Source organism: Copadichromis virginalis, linkage group LG22, assembly GCF_057382275.1.
Source record: "Copadichromis virginalis isolate Kocher_CV1m ecotype Utaka linkage group LG22, C_Virginalis_male_GT1.1, whole genome shotgun sequence".
Lineage (NCBI taxonomy): Eukaryota > Metazoa > Chordata > Actinopteri > Cichliformes > Cichlidae > Copadichromis > Copadichromis virginalis.
This window is the reverse complement of record NC_140638.1, coordinates 10036543-10050006: the sequence shown is the minus strand read 5'-3', so window position 1 is coordinate 10050006 and position 13464 is coordinate 10036543. Positions and strand designations below refer to the sequence as shown.

The following is a 13464-nucleotide window of genomic DNA, read 5'->3' as shown; positions in this document are numbered from 1 at the left end:
TTCTCTAACTTAAAGGTAATTTTACTGTAAACCTCATTCATCTACCCAGACAATCACACACATATAAAAGTGCTTGTTTCTATATCTAAGCATCTTGTCAAATATTTCAAATAGTTGCATCTGTATCTAATGTTTGCACACACACTGTAAAGGGGAATCTCGGGGTTCATTGTATAAGGATACTTCAACCTGCAGACTGGATTAGCCGGAGACCTAACCCTCTTTGATTGGTAGATGACTACTCTACCACCTAATGCGCATAATAATTAATTTTGGAAAACTGAAATGCCACTGAAGTAAAGCGTTGATCAAGGATGTTTTATTTTGAAAATCTTGACCGGAAATCTTTCCTTCCTATGTCTAACTTACCTAAAGCTTTTTATTCTCACACTGTAGATTTTCCAGCAGAGACCCACAGGCTCTCCGGACGGAACCGAGTCTCTGCTTTTAAAACACACCCGGTAACATTTTATCACTTCAGAGACTCGGCGCTGTTTTTCCAGCCGGATCCGCTTTTATTTCCATAGATTTTTTGGCCACTTTTCCCTTTTGCTCGGCTTGGATTTTACAAAGGGCGTGTTTGGGAGTTTCATCTCCTGTACTTGTGCGACTCTGAGGAATGACAGCAACTGGAAAGGGTCTGCGATCCGCCTGAATGGAAACAATGGATTATAAGGACCTCGGACATAATTTCGAGGAGAAGCTGACACTAACAGACAAGAGTGAGTATTTTACAGTCAGCATAAGGAAAATGGGGGTTAGAATAACGGGTGGCAGTAGGGTGGAATCTGATTATTCATTACATTAATGTTATGTAAATAAAAAAAATGTTATTATGATTATAATTATAACCCCTGTATATGAAGCGTGGTTTCCCGTCTAAAGACATGGTTGGATAAAATGTAAACTCAACAGCTGAAGCAGTGTAGCCTATCAGATGTCTCCCTCTGACATCTTAAAAGAGGAGATGTGTTTGTCCGGCCACGCCAACAGGCGGGTCCTCACCAGCAAAGATCCGGGAAATGCTGCACTGAGCTGTGGTCTTCATTACCAAACAAGTCAGTGGCGGTGTACTGGGTGAAAAATGCCCCACGCAGATATATAGCAAAAATGTATAGTGTAGACTCACAGGAGAGAGACGGTGCAGGTGAATGCATGCAGCTCAAACAGAAAATAAATAAATAATCGAACGGGAACTCAGTGTCATGCTCAAGAGCACCCCGGATACTGGATGCTGCAGAATTTCTCACACATCTGAGCTTTTTACTGGTATATGTTTATAACAAGCAGTTGGAATTAGTGACCCCAGCTGTGTCGTTTACTGTACATTCATATTGATGCCAGTTATCAATGAACATAATCGATTAGGTTGCTTTTTTTGCTTAAAAATCCAGAAAAAGGGTATTTTAATTAGGCTTATCTCACCATGACTCTTTTGTGCTGTATTAAATGTGTTCTACACATTTTTTCAGTAGACTGAGAAGAGAGATTCAAGTTTTTGTTTTTTTTTTTACTAATTTTTAGTGCAGTTTTGATTTATATATGCAACAACCCCACACACTATAAACACATGAATAATTCATCCAGCCTATGTGCTTTTAAGATATAAAAGCACTTAGGATGAGCATCATGCTGCACACCACTATCATACATATTTGCCATTGACCAGTGCTCACTGGCAGTAGGGGACTTTCTGTTCATTGGCAGCCCACCCCCATTTTCCACTCAACGTGGAGAGCTCTAGATGGATGGAGCGAAGGAACGTCTGCCGCAGCAGCTCTTTATCACTGCAAAAGGCATGGTGCTCGCTCCCTGGATGTGTGGGTGTCTGTTTGAAGAGGAATATGAGCGACTTATTGAGCAGACATGAAAGTGGTTGTTGATTTGTTATAGTTACACTCCTGAAATCCTGGGGCCACTGTGTGTGTGCGTGTGTGTGTGTGTTTGCCATGGTTGACAACTTTTAAGTAGCTGTTTGGTGCCTTTTCTTTTGGACGTCATACATGCGTTGTTTTGAACTATTGTTCTGGAGCAAATTCACCCATCAGTGCGTTATCTAAGATGGCAACACTAGATGGAAAACAAAGAGTGTTTTGGTTCCAGGCCCTTTGCAGAGACCGCCGCACGCAGCAGGGTTGACCGGCATGTGACGTTTATCAGGAATGTTAGACACCGAAAAAGGCAGGGGCGTTAGATAAACAGAAACATTCTTTCTCTCTGACTTCTATCTGAGAGATGGGAGTCTCATTCTTGCGCAAAGAAAGAGCCAAAAGAAAGGCCTGCCGGGGATTGTTTGTTTATGGCGGCCTGGTGCGCCTGCAGGGCTGGGAGAGGGGATTGTAATCCCTTATCAAAGTGGTTTATTCAGGTCTGAGGTTGGCAGACCTTTGGTTTAGCCCCTAATGCATGTTGACCATCCAAATCCCTAAAACACACCACCCTGCACAGCCCTCCTTACCCCTCCTGACCTCATCTGCTCGTCATTCCCCATCTACAGTAAAACCAGTCAGCCAGGGACATTACGCCATATATCAGAGCCTTGTTTCTGTGCCTGCTGGTGTTTCAGAGAAAATGCTAGTTTGGGGAAAATGAATCACAGCTACCAGACTCATTCGCTTACCCAGGGAGTGCTGGAATCAAGCTAAGCCTCTCCAAGACATGACATGTTCAAAGACTCTCTGTTTGTGGCTCACAATAGGAGTGGCACCAGTTTCCTGCAACGAGTCAATTCACTTTTTGTGCAATGTCTTTCTAAAGGAGTTCACACTGTACATGCTACAACTCCTTCCTACCTAGTTTTAAACCTCTTCTTTCCTGATATCTGCAGTGCCATCACGTTGACTTTTTCACCCCCTGTTTAACAGTAGTGAGCGTCTCTGTTTGGAGTTAAATGCTCCTCTGTGGAAGTAATCATGAGACGTGGACTCCCTGTGGCACTGTGAGCTTTCCCAGTCATGCTGACGTTATGTTCTTGGAACGCTTTCAAGATCGCAGGCAGCCTGGAAATGTAGATTTCAGCCTAGAAACCTTTCACTGCCGGCTTTAGATTTGCCTCTATCCTCCATAATTTAGCAAAGAAATAACCCTTGTGTTCAATTTCCAGGTTGAAAATAAAGTGTAATTGAATGAAATTTAAATTTAGTTTTATTTATAAAGTAACCATTCTTGTCTGAAAGAGGTTTAAATTGTGAGTAAAGACATTACTTTACTACACAATCAGAAAATGAGCAGGACCTAGGAACTATGGAGGAAGAACTCCCCTTTAACAGGAGAGACCTCTTAAATGAGAGACCTCCAGTCGAGACAGGCTCAGGTAGGGGCAGCCATCTGTCTTTACTGATAGAAAAAAAAACTTAGAGAGATCACAAACAACAATCAGAACAAAACACAAACTGCAAGAGAGAGAAGACAAGCGTTAATGATATGCAGTGGTGAAAAAGACTTTTATTAGTCCAAAAAAAATAAAAAATTGTGTTTGTTTTCTCTGAGCAACAAGTCAAAAAACACATTTACTATAACTACAAAATCAATAAGCTACAGAAAATCAAGGTTTTTGCAATAACCCTTTAATCTAATCAAGACCATAAACAGCTGCTGCTGTGTGGAGTGGTAAACCTTTGTCACACAGCTAACATAAGCTACAAACATTAGCCTGTTTGGCTTCCTAGCTTGCTATGATTGCTACAGTGGAACTAGATCCTACAGTATCTGAATTTAGTTTTATATAATTACCAGTGCTGTCAGTGTTAATATCGTTAAAATGACGTTAAGGCCATAACCGCATTAGCGCGGCAAATCTCAGTTAGCGCGGATCGCCCTGTGCGTGGGTCTGCACAGCGCTAACACGTTAACGAGCTAACCATGCTAACACGTTATTGATTAATAATATTTTGGGGGTAAATCTGTTATCACTGTAAAGAGTATATGCTCCATAACAATGAAGGTTTACAGGAGTAGCAGTGCAACTACCCACTCAATTTTTTTATTTGGTCCGTGTCTATTCATTACAGTTTATCTTGTTTAATATCTACATTAATACAGAGCAAAGTTATTTCACCGGGAGTAGAAAAACAACCCCAGAGGACAAAGCTCCTCTCATCTCCGGCATCCAGACGGGGCTCAAGTTCTCACAGCTCTGCCAACTGTGTCTCATTTATGTCCCGGGGGCTTGAACGCTTGTAACTGCAGGTGGGAGGGATGCGTGTGGAGGGCAACGGCTAGGATGACTCTGGGAAACTGGATTGGGAGTGTTGTTGTGGCTTGATCGTCTCCTTGAAGAAGAACGGAAGGAAGGAAGGATGGAAGGAGGAGACTAACAGGAGCGCTAACCTCTGCTGTCCACGTCAGCATCCTAGTGACCAGATGCTATAAATCACAGCCGTCACTCGGGAAAGCAGAGGAAATGCTCCTTTCTGCTGCTGACTATGAAGAAGGAGAGGGAAGCAGGTTCCTGAGAGCTTATGCACAGATTAGTCATGTTTCCATCCATATCCGGCATTCAAAAAAGCCGAATCCATGAATGGGTCATTGATATTAATAATCCGTTTTGCAGCATAATCCTTTTAGAGAACGTGTGAGGCAGGGTTAGTCATAAAGGAGGCTGTCATATCACATTTAGATTAGAGTCAACGAGGTAGCAACACCTACACTTCTGTACACATCTGAGACTATTTTAGAGATAATGTGGGAGGAAAAGAAAACATATGCTTAATTTATATGTTCTAACTTAATGTATGAGCAGTCAGATTTCTACCAGTAGTTGTTACAACTAAGAGAAATAACTGCCTAAGGCACAGCTTTGCTAGAGCAATATATAGTTAATGGCTGTGGCCAAAGTTGTATATATCTATGAGTAAACAACTGCTTTCAAACGTTTAACAGCCAACCTACCACCCATGTAGATAAATAAAACGTAAGAACCATCCCTTAGCTATGTTGCCATAGGCTCAGGCTGATGGGGGACTTCCCAAGTCTCTCTTTCCTGTCTCCCCGTGCTCTCTTTTCTCTTTGCCCTTATCCCAAAACTAGCAGCCCCGCCCTGATCCTGGAGGGGCTTGCTGTCTGATTCGAGATTCAGTTTTTTAAATATCATAGCAACAGTTGCTTAGATGAACTTCATATTGTAAGTAAAGACCTTACAATACTACAGAGAAAACCCAGCAATAAAATCAGATATTATGAGTAAGCACTTGGCAACAGTGGGAAGGAAAATCTCCGTTTTACATGAAGAAACCTCTAGCAGAACTAGGCTCAGGGAGGGGCGTCCATCTGCCCAGATACACTATGGAAGATAGTCAGAGTTTATTAATAACTAATGATAAAATGCAGAGTGGTTTATAAAAACATAGTGAGTGAAAAAGGTGAGTGAAGAAGAAATACTCCTGCATCATGGTAAGCCCCAAGCAGCCTAGGCCTATTACAGTGTAACTAAGGGTGGATTCAGGGTCACCTGACACAACCCTAACTATATGCTTTATCAAAAAAAATTAAGCCTAATCTTAAAAGTGTATGCTGCTTTCCAGATGTCAGAACGCCACTCCCCAGTTCAGAGAAAGCTATCAAAATCAGACCTTGTTTTGGTTTTTAGCAAAGTCAGAGCCATTCAGGTATCGCAGTACAGCATAATACTTATTTTTTGCACTTAAAAAGCACATCAATAGATATATACCTGATCAGTGCTATGCATATGGCTTGATTTTTGAGTAAAAAATACACAACAGTGGCAGTACTGATTAAAAGTTTACAGTTTTACTACTGTGTGCGTTCAGTGTCCATCATGGTTTGCTAACTCAGGGTATGTTCGTCTGCTCCAACTTTAGAGTGGGAAATCCAAGTTGAGGGGGCGTTTCACAAATAACTTCCAACTGGGAACTCATGACTTCCAACTTATTCAGGAATGCACCATCAGCATAGAAAACATAACTGCTTCTGTGAATGGGTATCCATCCATCCATCCATCCATCCATCCATCCATCCATCCATCTTCTTACACTTATCTGGGTCTGGGTTATGGTGGCAGCAGTCTAAGGCCAGACCTCCCTCTCCCAAAGTCAGCAGAGAGGTGTGATCTCTCAGCATTCCTGCATCTCCTCCAGGGTGTTGTCCAGTAGGACATGCCTGAAACGCCTCAACTAGGAGGTGCCATTAGCAATCCTAGCAGACGTCTCAACCATCTCAATTGTCTCCTTGAGACTTTTTTGTCTTGTCAAACAACAAAACAACACAGTGATCTGCTACCCAAGTCCAATGGATTAACCCTATGAGCCCTAAGTTATCACAGTTGGAAATCCTAACACCAACTCCATATTTTGGAAAAGAGCATTCAGAATGATTATTGTTTTGTTCTTGGATTTCAAAGCTACTAAAAAACAGTTAATTAAAATAAAAAATACACATGCTGATTGCTTAGAGGCAGAGCTAGTGCTGGAGTTGGCACAAATCATGACTTAGACCTCAGGGAGTGACACAGGGATATTGTTTTCCAACTTAGCAACATAGGACAAGGCCACAAAGTGGGCTCGTGTGGCTGGATATATGTCTGAAAAGACTTATATTTATTTTTCTGTAGATTATTGATTGTTTGTTAAAAAAATTCATAAATTTTTCTTTACTCTGCAACTCAGAAAACAATCAAAAGAGCTAAGCCAGATAATTTCACTGAACTTTTCTCAGTTTTATCAAAACTATAACTTTTTAGAAACCTCTCTTTGATGAATAACAATTTCACACATTTTTTGCTTTTTTATTTGATTTTAAATGTTGTCCAAAGATACATGGAAAATAAATAACACAGGCAAAAAAAAAAAAAACAGTCAAAATTATCATTAAAACATGGAAATGACTTTCCAAAGAGTAGTAACTCCTTTTATATTTCTTGTTAATTTTCAAAATAAAACACTAAAGCAGTATTGAGCTTTGATACCTTACCCTAGTTTTAGTTGAAATTAGCCTTTCCTCTCAGCGCTGCTCTGCACTTCAATGTAGCCTAAATACTCTGAAGACTCCCTTTGATGTATGAGAAGGAGCCTACAGTATTGATTGTGTCCTCGGGGCCTTTTCAGTGAACTCAGAGGTGCCCAAGGCAGAAAAAAACTGCCTTGGGCACCGGGACTGTCTATTAACATTTAATAAATCTGTATTAATGGAGCCAGATTCATCTCTGATGCCAAAGAGTAGTTTTTTTTAAGGGGGGGGAGGGGGGGTTATTTATATTTCGCTTCATGTGCTGCAAAGGAAACCTAATCTGCTCAATCCCTTCCTTCAAATAACATATGTCTTGTTTTTATTTTAGATAAAAATCTCATTCAGCTGTATCCTGTATTTTACCCATGCTGCTTTGCAACATATCCTGGATGCATTTGTGGATGTGCGATTTGGACCTCGGGGAAATCACTAGCAGATGCAGCTCCTCTCTCCTGCTTTGAAGTGTATGTGTGTGAGGAGATAACAGCCCTGTTGTAGCTCCGCTTCATACTCACTTTAGCAAACACGCACACACGCACATATAAACACACACGTGTCCATCACCGTGTAACGTCCCTGTGACAGGACCCACAGGCTCTAATATCAGAGTGCAGATGATGTGATGGCGCATGCTGTAAGACTGCAGATGATGATAATAAAAACACATGTATGTGGGCAGCCATCTTTGCTTTGCGATGGTCACCAGACAAAATCTTTCTTTTTGATTTTGTGAGAGGCCACGATCATGAGGTTTGTCAGATGCTTCCCTCTGTTTCTCGGGTTTTTCTGCTCTCCGCATGGTTATTTTGGAACTGCAGCGTTAAACCAGTCAAACTGCAGCTTTTTCCTGCTGCACCAGTCGATTGATTATCTCCGCAGCCTCCTACAGTTTCGTAACACCGCACCGCTTCTTCCGTTACCCACTGCGAGCCCTGGCACTCCAGCTAGGAGCTCATTGTGTTTTTCTGTTCACTGAAAAGATCCTTGAAAAGCCCTTCAGTTAAGTGGAAAAGGAAGAGCTGCAGAAGGCTGCAGAAAACGAATAGCGGACGGGTTTTCTTCTAACTTTCAACTTTGAGTTTCAGCATTTTGTTTGATGTGCCTGACGCTCAGAGCTGCAGTAAATCACGTAGAGGCTTTGTGGCCTCACTGAGGCATCTTTTGTCCTCAGGCTTGTTGATTTTTCTCAGAAATCACTAAACAGCTGATGCTTTTGAAGCAAAACAGTAAAGCGTTGATGCTGCAGCACCAACTTCCTGATGATTTCATTCACTCATGTTCATGTCATTTATAAGATGAAGGATTCATTCAGTTAAGTATTGTTGGCTCATATATTACAGCAGTTGTTATGGAAGGGATGCAAAAAGTGCATTAAAAATTAAAAGATCCATGAATTATTTTTACAACCACATATGCATCCTGCTGTTTTAACTGGTTTCCATTTTTACTGATTTACAACCGTATATGTGTCAGTTTTTCATCGTTAGCTCGTCTAGCATCTTGTAGTGCAGGATTTTAAATACTCATTCATTCATTTATTATGGATTTAAAAAATGCTGAAATATACCAATTATCTTATCCCTGCAGCTCAAACCCCAAGCGTATGCAGTCTGGTTGTCTTTGAAGACTAAGAAATCCAGCTAATATTTACACTTTACACACCAGAATCACTCACACATCAGTACTCTTGCTCAAAAACTGCTGGAATTGTATTCAAACAGCTGCTTATTTAATTAAAGGGTCAATTTTAACCAATTTTAATACTTAAGGAGAAATGAAGCTCTTGTACAAATAGGTGTCCTTTGTTGACCTGCTTTTACCGGGCCAAACTCGCACCAAAAGCGGACCTCAGCTGAGATTAAACTTGGTCTGTCATCACATTCGCTGTGCTGCCAGGCCAACATGAGTCAGCCAGTCAAAGTTATGCCCTACTTTATGAGTCCAAAACAAGAGCGTGGTGGTGGGGCAGCTGGGGTCTATATATGCTTGTGTTGGGTTGATGTTTCCAACAGAGGTTTCCACAACAAAATGATTTTCTCAGCTTTGACTTTAAACTACAAACTGCAAGAAAGTTCCCAGTGAGTAGCTGAAACTCTTAGAAGAGTGCAGAGTAGGAGTGTAGTGACAGGAAAAGCTAAATAAAGAAAACTCTATGTGATATACAGACATGATATCAGCGGCCGTGTGACTCGTCGTTGATCCTGATTTGTTTCCTTCTTACTTCTGCCTTGTTTCACTTGTCTCTGTCAGAAACGACTGATTGTCTGGGATTATCTTCACTTTGATTTGGGTGTATCCCAGATTCCTTTATAACCTGTTTACACTTGCACAAATGGAAGCAGTGTCCGCTTCCATGTAAATAAAACAACACAGTCAACACAAACAGTTCTGTAAAACCGCAAACAATACGACAACAACACGAAAACAACATTAGCAGCTCATAAGTGGTTAACATGCTCATCTTTAGTTGCTTGCTAGTTTTTGCATTAGCAGCGCTGTTTTTGCTTAGAGTTTGGTTTCCTCCAACTCTGGAGGTTAAAAAAAAGCTCTGTTCAGCTGCTAAATGCTCCACTGTGTTCACATCAAAGAACCATTTTATTAACCATTATTTTGTTAAAACTAGTTTTAAAAAAATAAATCTTTAAAGATGACCTGTTATGCTTCAGTATTTTTTTCTGGACTGCACCAGAGTCACTTTGCACAAGCCTTGAGCCAGCCCCTCAGTTCATCATTTGATTAAAAGCTTCCTGCTTTAAACCAATTTTCTTCTCACTGGCTGCACCTCACAAACAGAAGGTTTAAATAGCATGTGGGTGGGGCTACTCTGCTCCCAGCTAGGGTACAAGCCTGAGATGACCATATTAGGATATCCGCTCTCTTTTATATCATAAAGAGCGAGACTGAAGGCTGAGGTTTTGGCTCACAGGGATTACTTGTACACACACCAACCTCGTCATTTGAAACTTTATCAGTGATTAATACTGAGCATCCATCAGTTTAACAGTATATATATATATATATATATATATATATATATATTAGGGGTGCAACGATACACAAAATTCACGGTTCGGTTCGGTTCGATACTTTGGTGTCACGGTTCGATATTTTTTCGATACAAAAAAATGTTCATGCCTTTTTAATTTGTCATTTATTAAAATTATAAATATATATTTTAACTCAAAAGTACAGTTTTTAAATTTAACCCTAACCCTTGTGCGTGTTTTTTATTTTGACAGCGAATGCGCACCTGCGTACCACTTATGTGCAGCCCTGGTTATTTAGCTCATCATATTGCAGCCACAGAAATTCTTTTGTCCATGAAACCATAAAGCTGCACTTTCTTTTTGCCTTATAGTCTGATTTGTCATAACTTCTCCGTTTTGTGGTAAGCTTTTCTTTGGCTGTCACTTCTTCACCCTGACCTGTCTTATTTGGCTCAGCAGAACTGAAATGCTTTTACACGCGCACTCACATAAGCTCAGCGATTCTCTGCGCGATCAACCTCTCACATGTTTAAGCTGCGGGAGATTTCACTTGTCATGTTTGCATAGTAAGCTAACGATTAATAAGACGATGTCAGAGGAATTGGTGCACAAATTATCATCACTCACAGATCAGTGCTGTCGCTCTCTATACACAGTTCGCACGATTGCAAAGTGAAAGCAAAAAAACAAGCGCAAATTCAAACGCGACTTCAATATGTCACATATTGACAGTGGCTCACCGATGCCAATGACATAATTACCCAGCTACATTTCTGAAAGAATGCAAAAGCATTGACATATATTTTTCCTACAATAGCCCGACGGGCAGGGAAGAGATAGATTTTGGTAGCTCGACTGAAAAAATCGCTAGCTCCGGGACGTCGGGCTAGCGATATTGCAAGCCCTGTATCTGATTGAGGAATCACTCATCTTTGGAAAAGAGAGTTTATTACAGAGAAATGTCTCTTTCCAAAATAAAAGCTATACTATCCGCTTCTTCTGGGCTATATTCTCAGCAGCATATTAAACAGCTGTCTAAATGACTCGGCTAAAGTTAGTAGCATGCTTGCTTTTTTTTGTCTGCTTCCACTTGTCTTTGCACTAGGATGATGTCGGTGTAAATGTGCAGTCATATTCGTTGTGTTCCCACTAGTGCTTTCAGGTTAATCTCGTTGAAATGACCTTAACGCCACAACACGGCAAATCTCCGTTAACGAGCTACCGCCGATCACTCCGTGCATGGGGCTAGACGGCCAACACGTTAACGAGCTAACTGCGCTAACACACTAGTTCACACCAATGTAATTGAGCATTGCATGGCACATCCAACATACTGTTTTACTTTAGTCCATGACTCGCTTACCTTCAGGGTCATACGTCACATGAAAACCAAAATAATTCCAAACACCAGATCTGAATGAGGGTGGGGGAGGTCCATGTTAAAAGGAGAGCTTAACTTCTGTCTCGCTAGCTTGCCCTGCGCTCTTCCTTCTGACTATGCTGTCTGTGTTGAGCGCTCAGTGGATCTGCGCTGGACAGTGCAGCCTAGGCGGAGTAGTCGAACACAGATTCACTGAGCGCTCAACACAGACAGCATCGTCAGAAGGAAAATTGATAAAATAAATTACAAATGTTGTATTGTTCGATACATATGCGTACCGAACCGAAAGCACTGTATCGAACGGTTCAATATCGATACGAATATCGTTGCACCCCTAATATATATATATATATATATATATATATATATATATATATATATATATATATATATATATATATATATATGTGTGTGTGTGTATATATACATATATATATATATGACAGGAAATATGGAAACCTGTACTGTACTTTTTTTGCCTCTTGTCTTATTCCTGTCAAGACTTTTTGAACATGGACACTGTCGTAACACTACGACCGCCCCATGCTGCTCCTGCAGTCATTATTATTGCCTAATCTATATTTTTTTACTGTCATTATTATTAAATTTTTGCCTTTTCATTAGCCCAAAAGCAGCCGTCACACTGCTGTTTGACCTTTCATGTCTTGAGTTTCTACATCATCACATGAAAAGTAAAAGAAGCATAGTTCAGCCACTTCAGTACACCATTGCCAAGTCTCAGTTTGACTAAGACAGAGTCTCTTTATTCATTTTCCTTCTGATTCTCTCCCCTGCTGTGTGGCTTAAAACGCTAAAGAAAAACATCTTGTGGTTGTTTACATCGTGAGCATTGCTCATCTTTGCGATGTCGTGGAAGTGATGTAATGATGAGGTCATTGCTGAGGAAGTGAAACTCCCTGACTAGAGCCTCAGGCATATCCTCTGACCGTCTCAAAGAAGAAAAAAAAAAGCTTCTCTCAGCATTAAAGGATTCAAATGTTCCTCTCCGACTTTATCCTTTTTCACTGTCTAACCTTTGACCTTCTTTTTACTTTGAACCTTGTGATGGTGAATAAAAATGCAGGGGAAAACTGAGTAATGGATGATTCATGTATGATTTATTCTTGGCTCTGTTTGAGGCTTTGTGACTGGGTAACGGACTTGTTGTGGTTAAAAGCATCTGGAGTTCGCACTGGTTTGCAGAGGACTGACATCCTGTTGCCTGCTCTCTTTAGCTCTCACACCAAAACATGTAATGGCTCTGTGGTTCTTAGTTTATACTTTTATTAGACAATTTTGCTTTGTTTTTTTCATGCACTGACTGGCAGGTAGGGTCCCAGACACTTACACTTGCTGTTAAAGTCTCTTGCGTCCCAATCAATTGCATTTTTTGTTTCTTTTGACCTACCCAGCAAACATTTCTGTGCTGTCTGGCGTCAGAGATCTAAGTTGACTGTCTGCTGGAAGCACTCAATCAATGCTTTCTGAATTTTTACCAAGAGAAGACTTGTGTTAAAAACAGTTTGCGCTTTTATTGAATAGAGGAAAATGAAACAAAACATTTGCGATTTAGAGATGGGCGAGAATGCCAAGACAAAAAAAAGCATAAACTAAGAGGCACTTGAACTCTAGTGTTGAAGCATCGTTTATATTGACATAAATAAAAAGATCCAGTAATGGTCGCAGAGCGGTGGTTGTGTTTCAGTCTGCTTTTGTTTCTATTGTGTTATTTCTTTCATGTGTTCAGTGTAGAAAAACAGATAAAGTAAAAACTGACACAATCATTTAAATTCTTTCTTGAAAAAATGTGAACAACTTGTCTTGGTTTGTAAGAGGTCCTCTGTCTGTCTGTCTGTCTGTCTGCATGTTCTGTTTTACCATCATACTGAGACAAGTTTTGCTAAGCTAACTTTCTAGATATTCGATGTCAGGGGTCAGGGAAAAAATCGCTACGTGATAGGATTGTGTGGTGATATCGTGTCGATACAGAGACACCAAATGCTGATATTTTGTTCAATAAATTAAAATACTCTAGTAGTACTACGATCCTTAGGGGTTATCTCATGCACCACCATCCAGAGATAATGTTAGCTGAACACTGGACACACAGAAATGTGAACAGATGTGCGATTT

The 13464-nt window shown here is 40.5% G+C and overlaps 1 protein-coding gene across 11 annotated transcripts in view; it reads left to right on the top strand.

Moving 5' to 3' along the window:
• The first annotated feature begins 382 nt into the window (after positions 1-382).
• The window catches only part of LOC146682733 (uncharacterized), a 54619-nt gene continuing 41537 nt past the window's right edge, over positions 383-13464 (top strand). For all 11 annotated transcript variants that reach the window (XM_085446733.1, XM_085446732.1, XM_085446726.1 and 8 more), the window contains exon 1: positions 383-722. In XM_085446733.1, coding sequence (XP_085302859.1) covers positions 656-722 — 67 coding nt within the window. In that variant the 5' untranslated portion in view covers positions 383-655. The remainder of the gene's footprint in view (positions 723-13464) is intronic.